At 53.7% G+C, this 12,500-nt stretch overlaps 1 protein-coding gene across 2 annotated transcripts in view; it reads right to left on the bottom strand.

The window, feature by feature from the left end:
• Nucleotides 1–16: 16 nt before the first annotated feature.
• The window catches only part of LOC142923747 (solute carrier family 2, facilitated glucose transporter member 1-like), a 13,354-nt gene continuing 870 nt past the window's right edge, over nucleotides 17–12,500 (bottom strand). The window contains exons 2-4 of one of the 2 annotated variants that reach the window (XM_076064731.1): nucleotides 7,737–7,861; nucleotides 4,176–4,291; nucleotides 17–891 (exon numbers count right to left, since the gene is read on the bottom strand). In XM_076064731.1, coding sequence (XP_075920846.1) covers nucleotides 679–891; nucleotides 4,176–4,291; nucleotides 7,737–7,861 — 454 coding nt within the window. In that variant the 3' untranslated portion in view covers nucleotides 17–678. The other variant, XM_076064732.1, reaches the window with a different exon arrangement.

Raw genomic sequence — 12,500 nt, forward strand, 5'->3', positions numbered from 1 at the left:
GTACACTATGTGTGTGTGTATATGTGTGTGTGTACTATGTGTGTGTACACTATGTGTGTACTATGTGTGTACACTATGTGTGTATATGTGTGTGTGTACTATGTGTGTGTACACTATGTGTGTACTATGTGTGTACACTATGTGTGTATATGTGTGTGTGTACTATGTGTGTGTACACTATGTGTGTGTGTATATGTGTGTGTGTACTATGTGTGTGTACACTATGTGTGTACTATGTGTGTACACTATGTGTACTGTGTATATGTGTGTATATGTGTGTACTGTGTGCACACTATGTGTGTGTGTGTACGCTGTGTGTACACTGTGTGTACACTATGTGTGTGTGTGTACACTGTGTGTACTGTGTGTACACTATGTGTGTACTATGTGTATATGTGTGTGTGTACTATGTGTGTGTACACTATGTGTGTACACTATGTGTGTGTACTGTGTATATGTGTGTACTATGTGTGTACTATGTATGTGTATATGTGTGTATATGTGTGTACTATGTGTGTGTACACTATGTGTGTACACTATGTGTGTGTACTGTGTATATGTGTGTACTATGTGTGTACTATGTATGTGTATATGTGTGTATATGTGTGTACTATGTGTGTGTATATGTGTGTATATGTGTGTACTGTGTGTACACTATGTGTGTACACTATGTGTGTACTATATGTATGTGTGTACTGTGTATATGTGTGTGTACTGTGTGTCCACACCGTTACGGGCAAGTGCCTCCTGGTTGCGATTGATGAGCAGAAACCGCGGGCTCTGGGCACAGGCCGTCAGCAAAGCGGCCTGCATGAGGGCCGGCAGGCCAGTGAGAGCCAGCAGGTAGGGCCAGCCTCTTGCTGTGCCCAGCAGCACGTCCAGGCCCAGCACCTGTAGTAGTGGGGGGTAGTGGGGGGTAGTGGGGGGTAGTGGGGGGTAGTGGTGAGAGCCAGCAGGTAGGGCCAGCCTCCTGCCGTGCCCAGCAGCACGTCCAGACCCAGCACCTACAGTAGTGGGGGGTAGTGGGGGGGTAGTGGGGGGTAGTGGTGAGAGCCAGCAGGTAGGGCCAGCCTCTTGCTGTGCCCAACAGCACGTCCAGACCCAGCACCTGTAGTAGTGGGGGGTAGTGGGGGGGTAGTGGGGGGTAGTGGTGAGAGCCAGCAGGTAGGGCCAGCCTCCTGCTGTGCCCAACAGCACGTCCAGACCCAGCACCTGTAGTAGTGGGGGGTAGTGGGGGGGTAGTGGGGGGTAGTGGTGAGAGCCAGCAGGTAGGGCCAGCCTCCTGCCGTGCCCAGCAGCACGTCCAGACCCAGCACCTACAGTAGTGGGGGGTAGTGGGGGGTAGTGGGGGGTAGTGGTGAGAGCCAGCAGGTAGGGCCAGCCTCCTGCCGTGCCCAGCAGCACGTCCAGACCCAGCACCTGTAGTAGTGGGGGGTAGTGGGGGGTAGTGGGGGGTAGTGGGGGGTAGTGGTGAGAGCCAGCAGGTAGGGCCAGCCTCCTGCTGTGCCCAGCACCACGTCCAGACCCAGCACCTACAGCAGTAGTGGGGGGTAGTGGGGGGTAGTGGGGGGTAGTGGTGAGGGTCAGCAGGTAGGGCCAGCCTCCTGCTGTGCCCAGCAGCACGTCCAGGCCCAGCACCTACAGTAGTGGGGGGTAGTGGGGGGTAGTGGGGGGTAGTGGGGGGTAGTGGGGGGTAGTGGTGAGAGCCAGCAGGTAGGGCCAGCCTCCTGCTGTGCCCAGCAGCACGTCCAGACCCAGCACCTGCAGCAGTAGTGGGGGGTAGTGGGGGGGTAGTGGGGGGTAGTGGTGAGAGCCAGCAGGTAGGGCCAGCCTCCTGCTGTGCCTAGCAGCACGTCCAGACCCAGCACCTGTAGTAGTGGGGGGTAGTGGGGGGTAGTGGGGGGGTAGTGGGGGGTAGTGGTGAGGGTCAGCAGGTAGGGCCAGCCTCCTGCTGTGCCCAGCAGCACGTCCAGACCCAGCACCTGTAGTAGTGGGGGGTAGTGGGGGGTAGTGGGGGGTAGTGGGGGGTAGTGGTGGTGGTGAGGGTCAGCAGGTAGGGCCAGCCTCCTGCTGTGCCCAGCAGCACGTCCAGACCCAGCACCTGTAGTAGTGGGGGGTAGTGGGGGGTAGTGGGGGGTAGTGGGGGGTAGTGGTGGTGGTGAGGGTCAGCAGGTAGGGCCAGCCTCCTGCCGTGCCCAGCAGCACGTCCAGACCCAGCACCTGTAGTAGTGGGGGGTAGTGGGGGGTAGTGGGGGGTAGTGGGGGGTAGTGGGGGGTAGTGGTGAGGGCCAGCAGGTAGGGCCAGCCTCCTGCCGTGCCCAGCAGCACGTCCAGGCCCAGCACCTGTAGTAGTGGGGGGTAGTGGGGGGTAGTGGGGGGTAGTGGTGAGGGTCAGCAGGTAGGGCCAGCCTCCTGCTGTGCCCAGCAGCACGTCCAGACCCAGCACCTACAGCAGTAGTGGGGGGTAGTGGGGGGTAGTGGGGGGGTAGTGGGGGGTAGTGGTGAGGGTCAGCAGGTAGGGCCAGCCTCCTGCTGTGCCCAGCAGCACGTCCAGGCCCAGCACCTGTAGTAGTGGGGGGTAGTGGGGGGTAGTGGGGGGTAGTGGGGGTAGTGGTGAGGGTCAGCAGGTAGGGCCAGCCTCCTGCCGTGCCCAGCAGCACGTCCAGACCCAACACCTGCAGCAGTAGTAGTGGGGGGTAGTGGGGGGTAGTGAGTTAGTGGGGGGGTAGTGGTGGTGGTGAGTTAGTGGGGGGTGGTGGTGGTGGTGAGTTAGTGGGGGGTAGAGAGAGAGGGGGTAGAGAGAGAGGGAGAGTGGGTAGAGAGAGAGAGTAGAGAGAGAGAGGGGTAGAGAGAGATGGGGGTAGAGAGAGGGGGTAGAGAGAGAGGGGGTAGAGAGGGGCTAGAGACGGGGTAGAGAGACAGGGGGTAGAGAGGGGGTAGAGAGAGGGGGTAGAGAGACAGGGGGTAGAGAGAGAGGGGGTAGAGACAGAGGGGGTAGAGAGGGGCTAGAGACGGGGTAGAGAGACAGGGGGTAGAGAGGGGGTAGAGAGAGAGGGGGTAGAGAGAGAGGGGGTAGAGACAGAGGGGGTAGAGAGGGGCTAGAGAGAGAGGGGATAGAGAGAGAGGGGGTAGAGAGAGAGGGGGTAGAGACAGAGGGGGTAGAGACAGAGGGGGTAGAGAGAGAGGGGGTAGAGAGAGAGGGGGTAGAGACAGAGGGGGGTAGAGAGAGAGGGGGTAGAGAGGGGGTAGAGAGGGGGTAGAGAGAGGGGGGGTAGAGAGAGAGGGGCTAGAGAGGGGGTAGTGAGGGGGTAGAGAGAGGGGGTAGAGACAGAGGGGGTAGAGAGAGAGGGGTAGAGAGAGAGGGGGTAGAGAGAGAGAGGGGGTAGAGACAGGGGGTAGAGAGAGAGGGGGTAGAGAGAGAGGGGGTAGAGAGAGAGGGGGTAGAGAGAGGGGCTAGAGAAGGGGTAGAGAGAGAGGGGGTAGAGAGAGAGAGGGGGTAGAGACAGAGGGGGTAGAGAGAGAGGGGGTAGAGAGAGAGAGGGGTAGAGAGAGAGGGGTAGAGAGAGAGGGGGTAGAGAGAGAGAGAGGGGGTAGAGACAGGGGGTAGAGAGAGGGGGTAGAGAGAGAGGGGGTAGAGAGAGAGGGGGTAGAGAGAGGGGCTAGAGAAGGGGTAGAGAGAGAGGGGGTAGAGAGAGAGAGGGGGTAGAGAGAGAAGGGGTAGAGAGAGAGGGGGTAGAGAGAGGGGTAGAGAGAGAGGGGGGTAGAGAGAGGGGGTAGAGAGAGAGAGGGGGTAGAGACACACGGGGTAGAGACAGGGGGTAGAGACACAGGGGGTAGAGAGAGAGGGGGTAGAGAGAGGGGCTAGAGAAGGGGTAGAGAGAGAGGGGGTAGAGAGAGAGAGGGGGTAGAGAGAGGGGGTAGAGAGAGAGGGGGTAGAGAGAGAGAGGGGTAGAGAGAGGGGGGGGTAGAGAGGGGGTAGAGAGAGAGGGGGTAGAGAGAGAGAGGGTAGAGAGAGAGAGGGTAGAGAGAGGGGCTAGAGAGGGGGTAGAGAGAGAGGGGGTAGAGAGACAGGGGGGGTAGAGAGAGAGGGGGTAGAGAGAGAGAGGGTAGAGAGAGGGGCTAGAGAGGGGGTAGAGAGAGAGGGGGTAGAGACAGAGGGGGTATCGATCCCCGACCTGTGCAATGAGGATCCCAATGACCACCCCCAACTGGTGGAGGGTTCCCAGTGCCCCTCGAAGACTTGTGGGGGCGATCTCGCCCACGTACATGGGCACCAGGCCAGAGATCAACCCTGCATACACACACATAGATACATACACACACATAGATACATACAGACACACATATAGATACATAGATGCATACACACATATAGATACATACACACACAGACACACACACACAGATACACACACGGAGATACACAGATACACACACAGAGATACACACACACAGATACATACATAGATACATACACACAGATACATACATAGATACATACACACATAGATACACACATAGATACATATACACAGAGATACATAGAGACATACACACATATAGATACATACACACAGAGATACATATACATAGATACATACACACATATAGATACATACACACAGATACACACACAGAGATACACAGATACACACAGAGATACATACACACATATACATACATAGATACATACACACAGAGATATATAGATAGATACATATACACATATAGATACATACACACACAGATACACACACAGAGATACACACACAGATACACACATACATAGATACATACACACAGAGATACACATATACATACACACACATAGATACATACACACAGAGATACATACATACACACAGATACATACACACACAGATACACACACACAGATACACACACAGAGATACACAGATACACACACAGAGATACATACACACAGATACATACATAGATACATACACACAGAGATACACAGATACATACACACACATAGATACATACACACAGAGATACATACACACACAGAGATACACAGACACACACACATAGATACATACATACATACACACATATAGATACACACACGGAGATACACAGATACACACACAGAGATACATACACACAGATACATACATAGATACATACACACAGAGATACACAGATACATACACACACATAGATACATACACACAGAGATACATACACACACAGAGATACACAGACACACACACACACATAGATACATACATACATACACACATATAGATACATACACACATATAGATACATACACACAGAGATACATAGATACATACACACACATAGATACATACACACACACGGAGACTTGTGGGAGCGATCTCGCTCACGTACATGGGCACCAGGCCAGAGATCAACCCTGCACACACACACACATACACACATAGATACATACACACATATAGATACATACACACATAGATACATACACACACAGATACACACACAGATACACACAGAGATACATACACACAGAGATACATAGATACATACACACATATAGATACATACACACACAGATACACACACACACAGATACACACACATAGATACATACACACAGAGATACATATATACATACACACACATAGATACATACACACAGAGATACATATATACACACACATAGATACATACACGCACAGACACGCACAGACACAGACACACATATACATATACACAGATACATACATATATACATACATAGATACATACACACAGATATATAGAAACATACACACATATACATACACACACAGATACATACATAGATACATACACACACACACGCACAGACACACACACAGACACACACACACAGACACACAGACACATACACATAGATACATACACACACAGACACACACAGACACACACACACACAGATACATACACACACACTCACATAGATACATACACACAGAAACATACACGTAGATACATATACACACCGATACATACACAGCTACAGATACACACACGTAGATACATACACACAGATACATACACAGACACAACAACAACCGCCATTCGCCACTAAGTGGCGGTGACGTCACCACGACGCTTGTGCCAGGCCATGTGCACCTTGAGGCCACGTGAAGTGTCGAACGCCCGCTGGCAGGAGGTCACGGGGCAGACCCAGCAGGTGCCACGGGTCGACTGACTGAGATGACTGGCTGATGCACCACCTGTGCCCCCTACTGTGCCAACCTGCTGTGCTTTAGCCACCCGGCGCTCCGCTCGTTGTTGTGAGCGTCGCTCCTCCGCCCTCCGCTGTTGTTGGAGGGCGACTGCCTCCAACTGCCCAGTAGCATCCTTCACGAGCCTCCTCCACAGAGGCCGATCTTGACACCGCTGGTACCAGTCATCGGCAAGTCCACTCAGCTCCACGTCCTCCTGTACCACATCACTCCATCTCTTCTCTAGCCCATGCCGCGCCCGCTTAGCCCCCTCAATCCGGCCGAACAAAAGCTGTTTCGGCATGCGGTGGCTGGGCATGCGGGCTACATGACCCAGCCATCGCAGCCTTGCCCGCCGGAGGAGCTCACCGATGGGACCTTGCCCAGATCTTTCGAGGATTTGTGAGCTCCTCACACAATCCATGAGTATGGGTCTCTGTGGGTCTCTATGAGTATGGGTCTCTGTGGGTCTCTATGAGTATGGGTCTCTGTGGGTCTCTATGAGTATGGGTCTCTGTGGGTCTCTATGAGTATGGGTCTCTGTGGGTCTCTATGAGTATGGGTCTCTGTGGGTCTCTATCAGTTTGGGTCTCTCTGGGTCTCTATGAGTATGGGTCTCTGTTGGTCTCTGTGGGTCTCTGTGAGTCTCTGTGTGTGTGTGTCTGTGCGTTTCTGTGTGTGTGTATCTATGCGTATGTATTTATGCGTGTGTATCTATGTGTGTGTATGTGTTTCTGTGTGTGTATCTGTGTGTGTATCTGTGTATACATCTGTGTGTATCTATGTGTGTGTATGTATATGTGTGTGTATCTGTGTGTGTGTCTGTGTGTGTATGTCTGTGTGTATGTGTGTATGTGTATATGTATCTATGTGTGTGTGTACCTGCGTGTGTATGTATCTGTGTGTGTATCTGCGTGTGTGTATCTATGTGTAGGTATCTATGTGTGTGTCTGTGTGTGTGTCTGTGGGTCTATGTGTGTGTGTCTATGTGTGTGTCTGTGTGTGTGTGTCTGTGTGTGTGTGTGTGTGTCTGTGTGTCTGTATGTGTGTGTGTCTGTGCGTCTATGTGTGTGTCTGTGTGTGTCTGTGTGTGTGTGTGTGTCTAGGTGTGTCTATGTATGTGTCTGTGTGTCTGTGTGTGTGTGTGTGTCTGTGTGTGTGTCTGTGTGTCTAGGTGTGTCTATGTATGTGTCTGTGTGTGTCTGTGTTTGTCTGTGTGTCTGTGTCTGTGTGTGTCTGTGTGTGTCTGTGTGTCTAGGTGTGTCTGTGTGTCTGTGTGTGTCCGTGTGTCTGTGTGTCTGTGTCTGTATCTGTGTGTATCTGTGTGTGTCTGTGTCTGTGTGTGTCTGTGTGTCTGTGTGTGTCTGTGTGTCTAGGTGTGTCTGTGTGTCTGTCTGTGTGTGTGTCTGTGTCTGTATCTGTGTGTGTGTCTGTGTGTGTGAGAGTGGCGGTAGCGGCGGTAGCGGTAGCGGCGGTAGCGGCGGTAGTGGTGGTGGATGAGAGATTCCTCACCGCAGTAGACACCGATGATGAGACGTCCAAGAATCACCATCTCAAAGGACCTCGCTACCCCCGAGCAGCCCATGAGGACGGCAGCAATCAGCGCGATCACGTTACAGCCCAGCATGGAGTTCCTCCTACACACAGACAAAGGTCCCCCAGGTAGCCTTAGCAGATTGTAGGGGCAAGTGCTGTCAGTAGTAGCAGCACTTACACACAGACAAAGATCCCCCGTGTAGCCTTAACAGACGGTAGGGGCAAGTGCTGTTAGTGGTAGTGAGTAGCAGCACCTACACACAGACAAAGATCCCCCGTGTAGCCTTAACAGACTGTAGGGGCAAGTGCTGTTAGCGAGTAGCAGCACCTACACACAGACAAAGATCCCCCAGGTAGCCTGTAGCAGGCTGTAGGGGCAAGTGCTGTTAGTAGTAGCGAGTAGCAGCACCTACACACAGACAAAGATCCCCCGTGTAGCCTCTAGCAGGCTGTAGGGGCAAGTGCTGTCAGGAGTAGCGAGTAGCAGCACCTACACACAGACAAAGATCCCCCGTGTAGCCTCTAACAGACTGTAGGGGCAAGTGCTGTTAGCGAGTAGCAGCACCTACACACAGACAAAGATCCCCCAGGTAGCCTCTAGCAGGCTGTAGGGGCAAGTGCTGTCAGTAGTAGCAGCACCTACACACAGACAAAGATCCCCCGTGTAGCCTCTAGCAGGCTGTAGGGGCAAGTGCTGTCAGTAGTAGCAGCACCTACACACAGACAAAGATCCCCCGTGTAGCCTCTAGCAGGCTGTAAAGGCAAGTGCTGTCAGTAGTAGCAGCACCTACACACAGTCAAAGATCCCCCAGGTAGCCTCTACCAGGCTGTAGGGGCAAGTGCTGTTAGCGAGTAGCAGCACCTACACACAGACAAAGATCCCCCGTGTAGCCTTAACAGACTGTAGGGGCAAGTGCTGTCAGTAGTAGCGAGTAGCAGCACCTACACACAGACAAAGATCCCCCAGGTAGCTTCTAGCAGGCTGTAGGGGCAAGTGCTGTCAGTAGTAGCACCTACACACAGACAAAGATCCCCCGTGTAGCCTTAACAGACTGTAGGGGCAAGTGCTGTTGGCGAGTAGCAGCACCTACACACAAAGATCCCCCGTGTAGCCTCTAGCAGGCTGTAGGGGCAAGTGCTGTTAGTAGTAGCAGTACCTACACACAGACAAAGATCCCCCAGGTAGCCTCTAGCAGGCTGTAGGGGCAAGTGCTGTCAGTAGTAGCAGTACCTACACACAGACAAAGATCCCCCGTGTAGCCTCTAGCAGGCTGTAGGGGCAAGTGCTGTCAGTAGTAGCAGCACCTACACACAGACAAAGATCCCCCGTGTAGCCTCTAGCAGGCTGTAGGGGCAAGTGCTGTCAGTAGTAGCAGCACCTACACACAGACAAAGATCCCCCGTGTAGCCTCTAGCAGGCTGTAGGGGCAAGTGCTGTCAGTAGTAGCAGCACCTACACAGACAAAGATCCCCCGTGTAGCCTCTAGCAGGCTGTAGGGGCAAGTGCTGTCAGTAGTAGCAGCACCTACACACAGACAAAGATCCCCCGTGTAGCCTCTAGCAGACTGTAGGGGCAAGTGCTGTCAGTAGTAGCGAGTAGCAGCACCTACACACAGACAAAGATCCCCCGTGTAGCCTCTAGCAGGCTGTAGGGGCAAGTGCTGTCAGGAGTAGCGAGTAGCAGCACCTACACACAGACAAAGATCCCCCGTGTAGCCTTAACAGACTGTAGGGGCAAGTGCTGTTGGCGAGTAGCAGCACCTACACACAGACAAAGATCCCCCGTGTAGCCTCTAGCAGGCTGTAGGGGCAAGTGCTGTTAGCGAGTAGCAGTACCTACACACAGACAAAGATCCCCCAGGTAGCCTCTAGCAGGCTGTAGGGGCAAGTGCTGTCAGTAGTAGCAGTACCTACACACAGACAAAGATCCCCCGTGTAGCCTCTAGCAGGCTGTAGGGGCAAGTGCTGTCAGTAGTAGCAGCACCTACACACAGACAAAGATCCCCCGTGTAGCCTCTAGCAGGCTGTAGGGGCAAGTGCTGTCAGTAGTAGCAGCACCTACACACAGACAAAGATCCCCCGTGTAGCCTCTAGCAGGCTGTAGGGGCAAGTGCTGTCAGTAGTAGCAGCACCTACACAGACAAAGATCCCCCGTGTAGCCTCTAGCAGGCTGTAGGGGCAAGTGCTGTCAGTAGTAGCAGCACCTACACACAGACAAAGATCCCCCGTGTAGCCTCTAGCAGACTGTAGGGGCAAGTGCTGTCAGTAGTAGCGAGTAGCAGCACCTACACACAGACAAAGATCCCCCGTGTAGCCTCTAGCAGGCTGTAGGGGCAAGTGCTGTCAGGAGTAGCGAGTAGCAGCACCTACACACAGGCAAAGATCCCCCGTGTAGCCTTAACAGACTGTAGGGGCAAGTGCTGTTGGCGAGTAGCAGCACCTACACACAGACAAAGATCCCCCGTGTAGCCTCTAGCAGGCTGTAGGGGCAAGTGCTGTTAGCGAGTAGCAGTACCTACACACAGACAAAGATCCCCCAGGTAGCCTCTAGCAGGCTGTAGGGGCAAGTGCTGTCAGTAGTAGCAGTACCTACACACAGACAAAGATCCCCCGTGTAGCCTCTAGCAGGCTGTAGGGGCAAGTGCTGTCAGTAGTAGCAGCACCTACACACAGACAAAGATCCCCCGTGTAGCCTCTAGCAGGCTGTAGGGGCAAGTGCTGTTAGCGAGCACCTATGAAGGCCGGCAACGGTACACGAGGGGGGTGGGTGGCCAGCAACCACGCCCGACCGCCTTTGTCTCCCCGGTGGCGATGTTTACTACGCATCGCCGCACCAGCTACTCATTCGAGGCTGAGTCGACCTAGGGGAGGCCCGGGAATCGAACCCGTGTCGCCGGGTTAAATAATGTGGGAGCCAGAGGACAATCCCTGTCGCACCCCAAGGTGTACAGGGAATGGCTCTGACTCCCGGCCACGTTAGTTTTACCCGGGCCCGCTCACCATCATGAAGGTGCTTTGATGATCGTGAGCAGAGGGTCAGGTACTCCGAAAGCACGAAGAACGACCCAGAGCCCAGGTCTACTGATATTGCCGCTCGACTGATTCGGAGTGAGACCTCTGCTGTTAAACTGGAGCCGGTCATACGCACACTGCCCAGGTATGGGAAACTCTCCACTCGCTCCACAACTGCCCCATCACCGATTGGGAGTTGTGGGGGTGGAGTGTCCGATGGTACAAAATACCCAGGCAGGTGCTTAGTTTTGGTGGGGCTGATGGTAAGGCCCCACCTCTTAGTGGCACGCTCCAGTCTCAGCAGCAGCGTCTCCAACTCCTCCTCTGAATGTAGCAGCTATTACCAAATCATCAGCATACATAACGTGGTTGAGCAATAGGGAGCCATCTCTTGACCGTACCCGGGCGTCGATCAGCCTCCCATCATATCTGTACCATATGGAGATTCCCCCGGTACAGCTATTGAAGGATTCACGAACTACGTGGTCAAAATAGATGTTAAATAATGTGGGAGCCAGAGGACATCCATGTCGCACCCCAAGGTGAACAGGGAATGGCTCTAACTCCCGGCCACGTTAGTTTTACCCGGGCCCGCTCACCATCATGAAGGTCCTTAATGATCGTGAGCAGAGGGTCAGGTACTCCAAAAGCACGAAGAACGACCCAGAGCCCAGGCCTACTGATGGTATCATAGGGCCTTGACCAGGTCAATAAAGCAGAGATGTAGGTCTTGTTGGAATTCCCTACACCTCTGCTGTAGCAGACCGACAGACAATATGGCACCTACCCACTCGCTCACCCACCCACTCGCTCACTCACTCACCCGCCTACTCACTCACGCATCAAGCCACCTACTCGCCCACCCACCCACCTGCTCCCCCAACCACCCGCTCACCCACCCACCCGCTCACCCGTCCACCCACCCACCCAGCCACCCACCTGCTCATTCACCCATCCGCTCACCCACCCACCCGCTCACTCACTCACTCACCCACTCACTCATCCACCCACTCGCTCACTCACTCACCCACCACCACCACACCACCACCACCTACTAACCCACCCACCCCCACCACCCACCATCCACCACCCCACCACCACCCCACCACCACCACCATCCCACCACTACCACCACCACCACCCACCACCACCACCACCACCACCCACCACCACCACCACCACCACCACACCCCACCCACCACACCACCACCACCACCACACCCACCACCACCCACCCCACCCACCACCACCATAATCATTACAACCACCATCACCATCATTACAACCACCACCATCATTAACACCACTATAATAATCATCAACATCATCACCACCATCACTACCATCATCATCATTATCACAACCATCAGACCCACCACCACCATCATCACCATCATCATTACAACCACCAACATCACCACCACCATCACTACCATCACCACTATCATTACCACCACTGCCACATTCACCACCACCATCATCACCATCATCATTACAACCACCAACACCACCACCACCACCACCTACTAACCCACCCACCAACCACCCCACCCACCCACCACCACCACCACCACCACCCACCACCACCACCACACCCCACCCACCACACCACCACCACCACCACACCCACCACCACCCACCCCACCCACCACCACCATAATCGTTACAACCACCATCACCATTATTACAACCACCACCATCATTAACACCACTATAATAATCATCAAC

The sequence above is a fragment of the Petromyzon marinus genome, unplaced genomic scaffold (genome assembly GCF_048934315.1).
Source record: "Petromyzon marinus isolate PM22_M1 ecotype Great Lakes invasive population unplaced genomic scaffold, UKy_Petmar_22M1.pri1.0 PM_Scaffold_642, whole genome shotgun sequence".
NCBI lineage: Eukaryota > Metazoa > Chordata > Hyperoartia > Petromyzontiformes > Petromyzontidae > Petromyzon > Petromyzon marinus.